The sequence below is a fragment of the Strix aluco genome, chromosome 10 (assembly GCF_031877795.1).
Source record: "Strix aluco isolate bStrAlu1 chromosome 10, bStrAlu1.hap1, whole genome shotgun sequence".
NCBI classification, from domain to species: domain Eukaryota; kingdom Metazoa; phylum Chordata; class Aves; order Strigiformes; family Strigidae; genus Strix; species Strix aluco.
In genome coordinates, this window is record NC_133940.1 from 8,935,651 (window position 1) to 8,950,992 (window position 15,342).

General features: G+C 44.5%; 1 protein-coding gene across 1 annotated transcript; it reads left to right on the top strand.

Annotated features, from left to right (window-relative positions):
- The first annotated feature begins 1,947 nt into the window (after positions 1-1,947).
- Positions 1,948-8,676, top strand: VMA21 (vacuolar ATPase assembly factor VMA21). The gene is made up of 3 exons (XM_074835160.1): positions 1,948-2,078; positions 3,905-4,014; positions 5,489-8,676. Exons 1-3 carry the CDS (start codon positions 2,023-2,025, stop codon positions 5,629-5,631), a joined length of 309 nt encoding a protein of 102 aa, XP_074691261.1. The 5' UTR covers positions 1,948-2,022; the 3' UTR covers positions 5,632-8,676.
- Positions 8,677-15,342: the final 6,666 nt, after the last annotated feature.

The window sequence follows — 15,342 nt, forward strand, 5'->3', positions numbered from 1 at the left end:
TTTATATCTTAACTATGCACTGATTTTTTTGCCAAATTATTTTTGTTCGCTGAGTAATCCATAAATAAACAAAACCTTCTCACACATTTGGCTTGGATTTTGTGAGTGGCTAGCTGGAGTTTAATTAGGTTTTTTTAAGAACTAGTTTGAGGTTTTAAGCTCATGTTACATACACAGCAAACCCTTCTTCCATCCCCATCCAACTGCGCATGGGCTACAATGCACCCCCGTGGTCCACATCAGCCTCCTTCTGCGCCCCTCATGCAAATTGTCTCTCTTGCTTGCTCAGACAGCACTGAAATCAGATAAGAGGAGGTCTGTAAAAGAGTGTAAAATTGGTTGGTTTATAGAGAAAATGTGACCATGAGAGCCAGAGCTCCCTCTGTAAGCACTGAACAGCCTGAACTGTGCTGCATCCTCACAAACAGGAGAGAGCTGCTGGCTGAGATATGTTCATTGCTGGAAAAAAAAAATGCTTCTAATAAAATTCACCTTCTTTCTCACATATGCTGGGGTAAACATAATAGAAGGCCTCACTATTCACGATCAAAGGGGAGAAAATGAGTGCCTCAGCCAGTGTTGCTCCTTCCCTCTCACCCTTACACACTGTAGCTGCTGGTGTGGTGTAGTGTCCATTGCCTCTAGCCAGACAAGGAAAATTCACATGCAAGCTCACAGCAGGAATTACCAAGAACAAAGTGCTTATTGCCCGATCTTACTGCTTGCAAAGAAAACAACCCTCTCTTACATTTCTCCTCTTCCAGGGTCACAGGTAGCAGAACACCATGCTGGCCAATGAGAGAAAGATGAGGCCACCGTGCTGTGCCATGTGCTATGTGACACTGCAGCAAGGAGCAGGGCAGAGGCCGCAGCGCTGGGCTGCAGGGATGCTGGCTGGCTGCACGCTGCAGGAAAACAGGAGGGAAGAGTCATGGGTGCAGTTAATGACTCACACAATTAAGATTTGGCATGGCTGAGTGGTAAGGTAGCAGCATGAAAGGGGCAAATATATTATTGCTCTGGTATATGAGACTCAATTAAATGGCAACGTTCAATTAAATGGCTTCCAGAGCTATTGGAAGCTTGCAAAGCTGCGTGTTCCTGCTAGAGCTGTTCATTGAGTATAAACAATTAATTTCCCTGCAAACGAGACAGATGGCATAGCACAGAGATTGTAACACTCTGGTCTTCTGTTGAAAAGATGGGTTCAGCTCCATCCCTTGGCGAGTATTTAGGTAAAGTAGCATCAACAGGAATGTGAATTAATAGCTTAAACAGAGCAGCATCTTGGAAACACTTAGTGCTCAGCCAGGCTACTAGAGTGAAATCTGCCTGAGGCCTTGGTGTCTCATTTGCAGCACCTATTAATTGCGTGAGGGGCTGTTTCTTTCTGGTTTTGACCAGAAATTCCATCTTTGCCTGGAGAAGGAATTTTGATTAACTTTAGTGCCCAGAGAGCAGGAAACCTGTAAAAGAACAAACATCCCTCCTAACAGCACAACATAGAAAAGCCCTGTGGCTTTTCATTTGTAATGTTTTGTACCACTGAGTTCATCAAAATGTCTCAGTAACATCTCAGTTTTTGGCTCCGAGACCACTGGCATTTGCTGGAAAGTCTTGACCTTCACCCAAGCCATTCGAGCATCGGCGCCTCTGACTGCAGTTCTGCCACGCACGGACACTTCCCATCTCCTCACGGAAGGCGCTCCTAAGCCGCACGGGTTGCGCTGCAGTTTCACGCCGGCGGTGAGCCTGCGCGGGGTAGTTTTCCCCGTACGGAGACAGCACTGTCCGAACACAACTGGCTGCAGCCGAGGGCCCAGCCGAGGGCCGTCGCCCACCACCTCCCCGCGCCCTCAGGCCTGGCCGGGCGCGGCGCCCACCGCCCATCCCTAGGCCGCGGCCGCCCTGCGGTTGCTATGGAGACGGCGGCGCTGCCGCCCTGCGCATGCGCCCGCCCGCCCCCCAGCGGGCTTCCGGCGGAGCGGGAGCCTGGGGAGAGCGGGGCGGTGAGGGGCGGCCATGGAGCGCTACGGTGAGGCGGCGCTGGGCGCGGTTCCTGCGCCTGACTTCAGGCAGTAAGTCGAATCGAGGGGAGGGGAAGGGCCTGGCGACGGGAGGGACAGGCTCCCTGCGGGGTGGCGGGGCCTGGCGGTAGGCCGCAGCCTGGCCGGGGGAAGGGGTATCTGCTAGGCCGCGGCGAGCGGGATCGCGCCCGGTACCGGCAGCGTGGGGTGGTGCAGACCCCCGGGGGGCAACCGGGGATGGGTGTCTGCCCGTCCCGCACTGTTGGGGAGCCGGAGGGAGTGGAGGAGGCCTCGGGTTTGCCTTGGCCGCGCTGTGTAACCCTGGGCAACCCCGAAACCCGAGCGCGGAGTCTGGTTTGCAGTTAAAAGCTCCGTGTGAGGGCTGAGGTTATACACAAATATTTGGTTTTGCTGCTTAGGGAAGTGATGAAAATATGTCAGTGTAAGAAAAGTATTTGTCAACAGTGCAGTGTTGAACTTTGGTAATAGCAGGAGGTCATCTTATTCTTCTATGGGTAGGTGTTAAATAGAGAATAGTTTCAAATTTCCATAGGGAAAGTTTGAATGGGGCTATGCTTTCTACCCCGACAGATCGTGAGACAAAGTAAAGGAAAAGTTTCCAAATGTCTTTTTTTTCCAAGCTACTGAATATGCTACCTAAATGTATGGCAGTACATGATCAACAAAAAGTGCTGGTGGCTTTAGTGGAAAAGCTGTGTGTGGCTGCATGTCACAGTCTTTTGATGACTGTCAGAACATGAGATTTATTTTTTTTTCCACTTCCACTTATTTTTCCAAAGGCACGTCAAGGATAAAATGTGATTTCAAGCAATATACTATGGCACAAATGTGTCTTGATAGAACTTTTTGAAACTACCTATACAGAAATTGCTGTGGAGGTGCCTGGAAGTTTTAAGAATTATGTATCCCTGACTTGAATTGTTTTTTATGCATATTTGTGTTTCGAAGCCTTAAGGACACATGCCATTGAATTCGGTAGTCGCTGAAAGTCAAAGGGGTATTGCTTGGCTTACATGTTTACTTCAGCATAACATAATGTAGTCAGCCAAGCAGAGTGAGTGAAAACTGGTGGAAGCACACACAAAAACAAGCTGTATGTGGTGTTTTGTAGATACAAAACCTGTTCCAGCAGATCAAGTTCAGGGAGACCTTATCAAGTGCATAATCCTTCATTGTGATTCTCTTGCTCAAGGTCTTCTAGCTTTAGGTCTGTGAATGCAAAAAGGTTATTAATGTTTTGGTGTATTGGCTCTGTGTTCTGATTATTGCTACGGTTATTCCAACTTAATCAGTGGAAACTGAGAAATTATTTCAAATAGAGGAACAATATCTAATAAAAAGGAACTTCACTTCCAACAGCAAGCTGTTAAAGTCATTCTGTGTACTTCCCTCTGTAACCTAGCCTGCAGGATTTGTCATTTTCCTACACTTGTAGTTATTTTTTTTTTTAAAAAAGGGAACTTGGCAAGTTTTAATGCACAGTACTGTCATATGACAAGTGCATATGTATCTAATATTAGATATTTAATAATTACTTGATAATATGCTGATACACTTATTAATGTAAACCCCCTATGTTGTTAATGCTTATAAAGCAGTAACGGGGGAAAAAATCTGAAGACTGTTTTTAATCTTGTTTGTGAGCTTTCACTGGCAGAATCATTAGATCTTTTTGAATACCGTGATTTTTCTGTTGCAGCCGACAAATGCATACTCCAACTCTTTATCGCTTCCAAATGATATAGGTACTCAGTTATTGAAAAGTAATTGGCTTCTGTTTGGGACAAGTTCATGTCCTGTTTCAGGCATATATACTGTGACTTTCTTCTGTGTGTAACTTTTCTTATTTATTTCAGAAATGAGGGTTCATTAACATCAACTTTAAGAACACTTCTATTCTTCACAGCTCTAATGATTACATTACCCGTTGGGCTATATTTTTCATCAAAGGCTTATATATTTGAAGGTAATTCTGTTTCTGCCAATTAGCGTTACTGTTACAAAAAAGAGGAAAAGCTCAATCCTCTAATAGCATCTTTGTTCTCCTTCCCATTTTGAATATTTGTTTCCTTATGCAAACTTAAGGCCTTGTACTGTCTAATTAGAACAGAAAATTATATAAATGGTTGATGTGTCCTTCCCTGCATTGTCATCTGCAATCTAATATTTGCTGTTTGCTGTACAATGGTTTAGCTAGTATACAGGCGCGTTGTTCTCCTTACCTAAAAGGGTATCTAACACCACCCTGCAGCAGACTTTTATCAGAATCATCAGGGATATGTTTCCTGCAGGTGTTGCAAACTAATTGTGTATTCAAGACAGAATAATGTTGTTTACTGGGTTTATTTCTTGCTTTGTAAAACCTACCTGCATTTGTAAGTGTAAACCAGTTAAGTCATACACCCAGTTTCAGATATTGAATGTGGTTGCTTGTAGAGCTTTCTTTTAATTAAAAAACAGCAAAAAAGCAGCTCTATCAAACTGCTAACAACCAGCCCCATTCTAGCCTTGATTCTGCAAGGCTTTGATACTTTTGTCCTGCAGCATTAGGAAGTTATCTCCTTCAAAAGCGGGGAGGAGGGAGGGAGAAAGAAGCTGCTTTTAAGAGCCGTTTGTGAATATATGAGTTGTTCCAAGATGATTCTCCTTTGGTGTGTACTGCTGTATGTCGTTCTGAAGGCTGAAGCTGAAAACTTGTTAAGTAAAATTCAAGATTCTTTTTAGCATTTTTTACTGGAGGTGTAGCAAACTCACCATTAACTTTGCTGTGTCAGTTAATGGCAAGATCTGTCAGCACTGATAGGACTGGGTTTGTGTTTGAAGGGTGGTGGTTTTGGTGTGGTGTCATGTGTGTGGTTTTGTTTCATTGTTTTCTGGGTTTGGGGTTTGGTTTTTTTTTTTGATGAATGAAGAGAAATGATATTTTGGTATTCGGTATTCTGATATTTAAAGGCTTATTTCATGTGAAATTCATTCATGTGTCTTAACTGGTGAGGAGTTATTGTTTTACGGTCTAAATATAGAGGGTAGAAGTCCTCTAAATTTAATTGTTGTTCTACCATTGTATCCTGTTGTAGCGGCAAATAAATTATATAATTATCCCCTCCACATTTTCCTGCCCCACAAAGAGAATTACGCTTATGAAAAAAGTATGTTTGGGTTAATTTGGTGCTGGAAGATAGTAACAGAAAAAGTGAATGTTCTAGAACATTCTGTTGACTTCAAAACCAGGGTATTTTAATGTAAATATTGAACAATTGCAGTGTTGCTTTATTCCAGAGATAGTTTCAACGTCTGTAATTGTCATGGTGAATTCTTTCCTATGAATCTTTCTGAGCCCAGTCTTTTGATGAATGTAACTTTGGCCTATAAGAAGAATTCTGGTTTGCCATTTCAGTGTTCCTAATAACTAATACTCTTTACTTTCTTTATTTTCTCAGGTACCTTAGGAATGTCCGACAGAGACAGCTATTTTTATGCTGCCATAGTTGCTGTAGTTACTGTTCACGTGGTGCTTGCTCTCTTTGTATATGTAGCGTGGAATGAGGGTTCTCGACAGTGGCGGGAAGGCAAACAGGACTAGAACGAAGATCACCGTCATCTGATGCCTACAGACTGTAAATCAAATTTTTGTGAGCTGAAGGAAAAGTGTTCTTCAAAATGTATAATACACATGTACAAAGATGAGGCTGATGCCTCAACTCTGCTTAGGAAATAAGACTTGTGCTCATCTTGAACGTGTACCAGTGTTTTCTCTAATGCTGATGGAGGTTGTTCTTTAGCCAGCCTCTACTAGGTCGAGCTGAGGAGGTCTTCACATGGAATTAGAATGAAATAATAACATATGTTTGAAAAAATCGTGTAGCTATTTTTGCCATTCCTAGTATTTTTCTGGCTTGCTCTGAAAATAATATTGGCATGAAGCAAGCATTACATTTTTGAGTAATTAAACTGCTAGTTAAAAAAGCTACATTATTCCCTATCCAACTACAGAGGAAAAGCTGGGATTTCACTTTGCTGTGGATAGTTTCCAGATTTATGGGTATTGTGGTTTAACCCCAGCCAGAACTAAGCCCCACACAGCCGCTTGCTCACTCTCCTCTTGGCATGGGAGAGAGAATTGGAAGGGTAGAAGTGAGAAGACTCGTGGGTTGAGATAAAGACAGTTTAACAGGTAAAGCAAAAGCCGCGCACACAAGCAAAGCAAACCAAGGAATCCGTTCACCCCTTGCCATGGGCAGGCAGGTGCTCGGCCATCCCCAGGGAAGCAGGGCTCCACGGTGGCTTGGGGAGACAAACGCCGTCACTCCCAGCGTCCCCCCTTCCCCCTTCTTCCCCCAGCTCTATATGCTGAGCATGATGCCACATGGCCTGGGATGTCCCTGGGGTCAGTTGGGGTCAGCTGTCCCAGCTGTGCCCCCTCCCAGCTCCTTGTGCACCCCCAGCCTCCTCGCTGGTGGGGTGGGGTGAGGAGCAGAAAAGGCCTTGACTCTGTGTCAGCGCTGCCCAGCGGTAACGAAAACATTCCTGTGCTATCAGCCCTGTTTCCAGCACAAACCCAAACCACAGCCCCATACTGGCTACTGTGAAGAAAATTAACTCTTTCCCAGCCAAAACCAGCAAATTAACTCTTTCCCAGCCAAAACCAGCACAGTAGGACAGTCATAAATAATGTATTTCTGAGTTTATAAGTAATTGCAAAATAGAATTGGTTAGAAACTCAGGTGATGTCTCTCTAACATGAAATACAAAGGGTTTTTTTGTTTTTGAATGTAATCTTTTATTACAGTGTAAAATGCAATCTTCAGTTTCCTTTTGGGAGGATTGTTGTATTACTGCCTTGCTCATCTTTCCACTTTTCTACAGTTAATCCTGATGATGCAAAGGAAATGGCATAGCATGTTTTTTTAGATGTCTTTACATTTATGTATCTCCTTGATAATTGCTAAAGGATATAGTTGGTTTCCTGCAGTAATATCAGTAACAGCCATGGCTAGTAGAGGAATGAGCAAGAGAAGACAAGCTGTAGCCATCCTCAGATGTCCTTTATGAAGCAAACACGAATGATCACATGGAAAATTTGCTTCTCTTCATAAATATTAACTTGTACACTGTGAAATGATACAATATGTTGATTGTTTTCTTTTTTCCTTGGTTGTGTGTAGAAACTTGCTGTAGCCAAACTACAGTGACATTTTTGTGTTGTAGGATGACCTGAATTTCATTGCACTGTTGTGCTGTTGTTAGCAAGCTTTTTAGTCTCTAGATAAAGCATTTTCCTAAGGTTCCAGCAATGCATAGAACTTTCCTAATGCTGATGATTGCTCTTAAGCTGTTGTTCTTGAGGTGGTTCTGTTAATTTGAGTTTTCCTGTTTCCTGTATTAGTTGAGCCTTTTTAGAAAGTGTTTTGCTTAATATAGGGCTTGGAATGGTTTTGGTGCTGCATTTGTCCATGGTAAAACTTATCCATGAAGGAGACAAAAATCGATTATCCATGCCCAGTGGCTTAAGGAATGTGTTCCCAGGTCTCATTCCTCTCATCTCCACCCTGGTCCCAGGTGTGCACAGGCATATATACCATGTCACACTAATGCAAATCAGTTTTTGCATTTTGTTTCTGAAATGTTAACTTTTCTCCTCCGGAAGCCCATTGTCAGGTTGCTGCCAGCAAGCTGGAGAACGGTCTCATAGTACTTGAAATACAAATTTAGTTTGTACGTTGGCATATTGGCTTTCTGTTCTCCAGTCTATGAACTGTACATTGCAGAACAAATACTGCCTTTTAATAAAGAACTACCCTGCAATACAAGATCCAGTAAACAAGCATGTGTGCTGAACAGTTTTTGGATAATCTCTTTAATATTGCTCATGTATAGCACAGCTTACAACAAAGAGATCAGCTATAGCACTGTGCAGTGGCTTTTTTTTTTTTTTTTTTACTCCATTTGTAGTGGAGAATAAATGGACAAAGCTGTCATGCTTTACTACCTGGGTCTTGTGCTGTATCTATTTTATATTTCATGTACCAGAATCCCTAGACACTAAATTAATTTCCTGGGAATAACAGGGAAATAATTGCTCATTATAATCCTTTAGTTATGAAAATCTGAAAAGTTTGACCTGTACTATAAGTATAGGCACTATAATGTCTCAGCATTTGGGGGTAATGAGCTGAGCTTTAATCCATCCACTGGAACATCTTTGAAGATAATGCTTTGATACACAATTGTGTTCTTGAGCAAAGAGGTGAGTCTCTGCACATTAACAGCCATATACTGGGGTTTGTGTTGCCTGTGCTTGGGAGTTGAAACAACCACTCAGGTAAATGGTGCAATAAAAAGTCAAGCAGTAGAATTACACCATGACTAGGGAGCTCCAAGAACAGAAACTGCAGCCATACAATGTAGAGTGTACATGGAGTAGATACCCTGCTGGGGCTCCTGTTGTGCTTTACCAATACTGAGGTTTGTTATATTTCAAGAGCTTTATTGTGGTCTCTTTAGGTTGAGTGTTTCCATTCATGTATCTGATGTTCCTGTTGATGTCAAAGCTAATTTTCATGTCAATTTTTTGTTTAATGACCATTGTGATTCTTTTAGAGTTTAAATAATACTGTACTGTATCAGGTTTGCTTGGCAAGGTTTTGGTAGTGGGGGGCTACAGGGGTGCCTTCTCTGAGAAGCTGCCAGAAGCTTCCCTGTGTCCGACAGAGCCAATGCCAGCCGGCTCCAAGATGGACCTGCCCCTGGCCAAGGCCGAGCCCATCAGTGATGGTGGTAGCAACTCTGGGATAACAGATTTAAGAAGAGGGAAAAACTGCTGGGCAACAGCAGCTGGGAGAGAGGAGTGAGAATATGTGAAACAACCCTACAGAGCCCAAGTGAGTGAAGGAGGAGGGGAGGAGGTGCTCCAGGTGCTGGAGCAGAGGTTCCCCTGCAGGCCGGGGAGGTTAATGGGGGTGCAGTCTGTTCCCCACCCCAGCAGTGGAGACCCACACTGGGGCAGTTTGTGAAGAGCTGCAGCCCGTGTGTGGGAAGGACTCAGGTTGGAGAAGTTCCTGGAGGGAGTGACCCCACGCTGGAGCAGGGGAAGAGTGTGAGGAGTCCTCCCGCTGAGGAGGAAGGAGCGGCAGAGACAGCGGGTGATGAACTGACCACAGCCCCCATTGCTCATCCCCCTGTGCTGCTGGGGGGAGGAGGTGGAGAAATCAGGAGTGAAGTTGAGGCCGGGAAGAAGGGAGGGGTGGGTGGGAGGTGTGTTAAGATTTAGTTTTTATTGCTTATTACCCTGTGCTAATTTGATTGGTAGTAAATTAAAATTAATTTCCACAAGTCAAGTCTGGTTTGCCCGTGATGGTAATTGCTGAGTGATCTCCCTGTCAAGCCTTTCATTATATTCTCCCCGGTGCAGCTGAGGAGGGGAGTGGGAGCAGCTTTGGTGGGCACCTGATGTCCAGCCAAGGTCAGCCCACCACATGTACAAATAGGGAAAATGACAAAAATCGTGGAGAGATCAATATTATTGTTGCTTTGATTTTTATTTTCTATAAAATGGTGATGTAAAATTTTTAATGGTATAGTACTTTGAAGTGGTACTGTTTGTTCATTTAATTACTAGGAATGGATTTGAGACAATTGTTTAAAAGGCAAAATTGGGAAAACTTGGTCTGCATAAGCCATTCAGTAATCCAACCTTGCCTCTCACTTAGTGGCCCGTCGTGTGTTTGTATAGGTTGGCAATCGGGCAGTTCAGCTAAGGCAAGCAATTGTACCTAGAAGTGAGCAAGGATCTCGAGACTGAGATCGTAGCAGAAATTTTCTGGAATGTTTTCCAAGACTATAAATAGTAAAGGCAGTGGGGGGAATTGAGGAGTGAAAAATCAGTGACTTCTCAAAATCAGTTTAGTTCTATTCTTCTGTACTTCTCACCTCTGTTTTTTTTTTTTTAAATGCCTGCAGAACCCTGTGGTGGGTGCCCAGCCTATGAAAGGTGATCAGCTCTGGTTTGTGGTTAGGGATGCCTGACTTCAGTCATTTATTAACTGCTAGCACTGAGTAGGAAGTCTCCAGAGGAAATGGTGATGTTGGTGATCATGTTGTTAACGGGAATTGTTTATCATACCCTAACATTGATTAATGTGCATGAACTTTCAACAGTCTTTACAGTGTATTTGAAACAAAACAAAATACTACCTACCTGGGTTTTGCTATGTAAAAGAGGGCCTAGTAATACCTCTTATTTAACATTAAAAAACAAAAAAACCAAACCAACCGCCCCAAAACCCCAACCTCCTGTGTAATTTTCAGAGTGATGGTTGTTGGACACTATCAAACTGATAGGAGGTTAAAGGATATAATGTTGGCATGCTGCTAATGCCGCGTGACAAACTAGAGGGCAGGCTTTTCTACCTGATCGCTGTGATGGGAGGGGAAGTTGCGGTGCTGACTGAAAAATTACGTTGGCTTTTAGTGCATTGGTGAACAGTAAAATGTTTGATGTTACTGCAGTTTTGATGGTTTCAGACTGCTGCACAGTTCTTGTAGTTAAATCAGCTGTGCTGCAGCCTCTGATAGCCCACACAGTTGGACAGGGTGTGCTCAAAGCCTCCAGGCAGGGGTATTGTTGGTAATAGTTCAGATGAGTAAGAGATGGGAAAGGAGAGGGCCCTCAAAACAATGAACTAAGCCACACATGTATTATTATTACAAAATAACATAATATGGGCATGACTGAAATTGAGGTAGGCTGCAGCCCAAGGGACAAGAGGAGGAAGGGGTCCAGTGAAGCAAAAGAGTGACTTGAGGTGGTGGGGTAGAGATGGGGCAGGGTGAGGGCTGAAATGTGCTGGCACAGCTTGGTATATGATGACTGAGGCACCATATGTTTTTGTTCAGAAGTGTTTATTCTGCTGTTCTCCAGGGGATTATGCAAAGCCGTTGATCTGAAATATTAAATGTAAATCATACAAAATAGCAAGCCAATTCCATTTTTAACTTCCAATTAAAGTTGTTCGTAGGTTGAGAGCTTTGCAGTGTGTGATCTGGGACACATTTATTCAGCTTTGTCTTGTACAAACTAGTATTGTTACTGGCTCTGAGTCATCTCTTAGGGCAGGGTCAAGCCCTTGGAGTATAATTATTTCTTTAAAAATACCAAAGAGCGACTGCCACTCTAATGTTTCATTAGCTCTAATCAACTGTCAGTTTAAGGGAGATACACAACCTTTTTGTTTCAAGTTCACAGGAAGCAGTACTTGCTGTTTCCCTGCAAGGGGAAGCTCTCTTGTGCTTGAACGGGGCTTGCAACAAGGAAATACTGTGTAGTTTGGGGCCCCCACAGTCACTCTCTTATCTAAAGACATGCTACTGTCTGAATGTCTGAGATACAGCTTGAATCTCTTTGTCAGGAGGACTGAATCACAATGTTGTGTAACAATGCTGAGGTATAGTTTAAGACGAGAGACAGAAGTAAAGTCTTGGGACTTGAGTGCTGTTTGAACCTAAAATGGCAAGAATAAGTATGGGGGAAGTGAATGGTGATTTCTGTAGAAAGCAGCTTTTTTAGGTGCTGGTCTTCCAGTTTGCATTCTGAAACCAAGAGACAGAGCCAGTGGTGGTCCTGTTTCTGAAGGCAGGGGTACTGACTGGGAAGGTTTGTGGTGAAGGATCATGAGGGAGAAGAGCTTAGAAAGTCCAGCAGTTAACTTGGTGACTTCCCAGCTGAATGCCTGGGACTGAGTTTTCTTGCTTTGCTGTCATGTTTTACAGTCATCTTTGTCCTACTGGCTCTGGATGGCACATTCCTGCCGAGATGATTCCCTGTGGGTGCCCAGTGTTTCTAGGAGTGATCAGGTGCTTACTTGCAACTCTGCTTTTACAATAGCACAAACCGCTTATAGGCCTGGAAAAAAGCTGTTGGTGCTTATAGTTGGCACATGACACAGTGTGGTTTAATAGTTTTAGTGTAAATGGGCCAGAGTGTAGGCACAGGAGGTTTGTTATTAATTAAAATGGTTTTTAATTGAAGAATGATTTATGAGTGAGAGTAACGGCAGTCAGAGTTAAAGAACAAAACCTGCTGTGGGCGTGGGCCCATGCTGCAGGCACCACTGAGGAGCTGTTTAATACCTTCGCAGTTTTTCATCCTCAAGATGCAGAGTTTCTCTTAAATTGCTTAACTCAATAATATGGCTTTGCTGATGTTGGAGATCAACTGGAAGTACCAAAGTTTAGCTCCACAGCTGGAATGCTTCATACAGCTCATTTCAAGGGAATGGTGGTTTTGTGTCTGATAGAGAAGACAGAAGAACCCACTTTGCTCTCAAACCTGGTCGCAGTTTGAGCCCTTTCCTAGAACAAATTCCTATAGAATTAGCAAGTGTTGGATTATTCTTAATTTGAAGCATTATGATAGAGCAGTTACCTTTAGAATCATAGAATGCTTTGGGTTGGAAGGGACCTTAAAGATCCAACCCCCCTGCCATGGGCAGGGACACCTTCCACTAGCCCAGGTTGCCCAAAGCCCCGTCCAACCTGGCCTTGAACCCTTCCAGGGAGGGGCAGCCACAGCTTCTCTGGGCAACCTGTGCCACTGTCTCACCACCCTCACAGGGAAGAATTTCTTCCTTCTATCTAATCTAAATCTCCCCCTTTTGTTTTAAAGCCATTACCCCTCGTCCTATCCCTACACCCCCTGATCAAGAGCCCCTCCTCCCTTTCTTGTAGCCCCTTTAAGTACTGGGAGGCCACTATAAGGTCTCCCTGGAACCTTCTCTTCTCCAGGCTGAACAACCCCAACTCTCTCAGCCTGTCCTTATAAGGGAGGTGCTCCAGCCCCCTGATCATCTTTGTGGTCTTCTCTGGACCCGCTCAACAACACCGGTCCCAATACCGACCCCTGAGGAACACCACTTGGTCTCCACTTAGACATTGACCTGTTGACAGCAACTCTTTGTAACCATCCAGCCAATTCCTTATCCACTGAGTGGTCCATCCATCAAATCCATGTCTCTCCAATTTAGAGACAAGGATGTTGTGCAGGACAGTGTCAAAAGCTTTGCACAAGTCCAGGTAGATGATGGCAGTTGTGCTTCCCTTATCCATCAATGCTGTAATCCCATCGTAGAAGGCCACCAAATTCGTCAGGCACAGTTTGCCCTTAGTGAAGCCATGTTGGCTGTCACCAGTAACCTCCTTATTTCTCACATGCTCTAGCATAGTTTCCAAGAGGATCTGCTCCATGATCTCGCCAGGCACAGAGGTGAGACTGACCAGCCTGTAGTTCCCCAGGTCTTCCTTTTTTCTCTTTTTAAAAACGGGGGTTATGTTTCCCCTTTTCCAGTCACCAGACTGCCATGACTTCTCAAATATGATGGATAGTGGCTGAGCCACTTCATCCACCAGTTCCCTCAGGACCTGCAGATGCATCTCATCAGGTCCCATGGACTTGTGCATCTTCAGATTCCTTAGATGGTCTCAAAACTGATCTTCTCCTACAGTGGGCAATTCTTCATTCTCCCAGTCCCTGTTTATGCCTTCTGTGTCTTGGGCAGTGTGGCTGGAGCCCTTGCTGGTGAAATCTGAGGCAAAAAAGTCATTGAGTACCTCAGCCTTCTCCATGTCCCAGGTAACCAGGTCTCCTGTTTCCTTCCAGAGAGTGCCCACATTTTCTCTAGTCCTCCTTTTATCACTGACGTACATATAGAAGCTTTTCTTGCTGCCTTTGACGTCCCTGACCAGATTTAATTCTATCAGGGCTTTGGCCTTCCTAACCTGATCCCTGGCTGCTCAGAGTTTCTCTGTATTCCTCCCAGGCTGCGTGTCCTTGCTTCCACCCTCTGTAGGCTTCCTTTTTGTGTCTGAGTTTGTCCAGGAGCTCCTTGTTCATCTGTGGAGGCCTCCTGGCATTCTTACCTGACTTCCTCTTTGTTGGGATGCATTGTTCCTGAGCTTGAAGGAGGTGATCCCTGAATATTAACCAGCTTTCTTGGGCCCCTCTTCCCTCCAGGGCTTTATCCTTGTGCTACTCCACCAAGCAGATCCCTGAAGAGGCCTAAGTCTGCTGTCCTGAAGTCCAGGGTAGCGAATTTGCTGTGCACCCTCCTTGCCTCCTTGAGGATCTTGAACTCCACCATTTCATGGTCACTGCAGCCAAGGCTGCCCTTAGGCTTCACACTCCCCACCAGCCCCAGCTTGTTGGTGAGAACAAGGTCCAGCACAGCACCTCTCCTTGTTGGGTCCTCTATCATTTGAAGAAGGAAGTTATCATCAGTGCCCTCCAAGAACCTGGATTGCTTGTGCCCTGCTGTGTTGTCCCTCCAGCAGATATTGGGGTGGTTGAAGTCCCCCATGAGGACCAGGGCTTGTGACTGTGAGGCTGCTCCTATCTGTCTACAGAGGGCCTCATATGCTCAGGTTTTCTGGTCAGGTGGCCAGTAGCAGACCCCCACTATAACATCACCTGTCCCTGCTCTCTCTCTAATCCTGACCCATAAACTCTTGATTGGCTCCTCATCCATCTCCAGGCAGAGCTCCAGGCACTCCAGCTGGTTGTTGCCGTAGAGGGCATCCCCCCCTCCCTGTCTCCCCTGCCTGTTCTTCCTAAAGAGCCTGTATCCATCCATTCCAACACTCCAGTCACAGGAGCCATCCCACCATGACTCCATGATGCCAGTAAGATCGTAACCCTACAGGTGTTTACATGTCTCTAGTTCCTCTTGTTTATTCCCCATGCTACGTGCGTTTGCATAGAGGCAATTAAGTTGGCCCCTGATGAAGCTGACTCTCTGGCTGGAATTTGTGTTGCTCTTCAGGTGCTCTCCTGCTGACCTGTGGTCAGAACCTTGTGTTATGTCTTCAAGACAGCATTTTTTTCTCAAAGTATGCCCTTACCAAACAATCCAAAGCAAAGGTAATTGTGTTGATTTGGGTGTTTGAACTGTTTCGATGACTGTTTGTGTGTTAGGTGCAGCTAGCTGTGTTTAAATGCGGAGTGGCTGTAGCTCATCATCCGTGGGTTTAGCCCAACATCCCTGAGACTTGCTGGGTGGATTTCAAATTCTGTGTGCTGCGTGTCCTCTGTTTGCCTTAATGCGTAGTGGCTTCAACAGGGTTATTAGAAATAATCTTGAATAGCAGCTGTTTCACAGCTCCCAGTTTTACTAAGTGAAATTTGGATCTTTACTTGGTTTTTATGTTTGAAATAAAATTACAATGGCACCTCTCTTATGGTAATGACCGATCTGTTACGTTAAGCCAGTTCCTTTATTTCTAGCTAGCATTTATTTCTAACCCA

Bases quoted from the DNA above. Each gene is read 5' to 3' on its own strand.
- VMA21 (XM_074835160.1), top strand. From the start codon at position 2,023: ATGGAGCGCTACGGTGAGGCGGCGCTGGGCGCGGTTCCTGCGCCTGAC. The intron at 2,079-3,904 runs GTAAGTCGAATC...TATTTATTTCAG, and splicing joins CCTGCGCCTGACTTCAGGCA to AAATGAGGGTTCATTAACAT. The intron at 4,015-5,488 runs GTAATTCTGTTT...TTATTTTCTCAG, and splicing joins AAAGGCTTATATATTTGAAG to GTACCTTAGGAATGTCCGAC.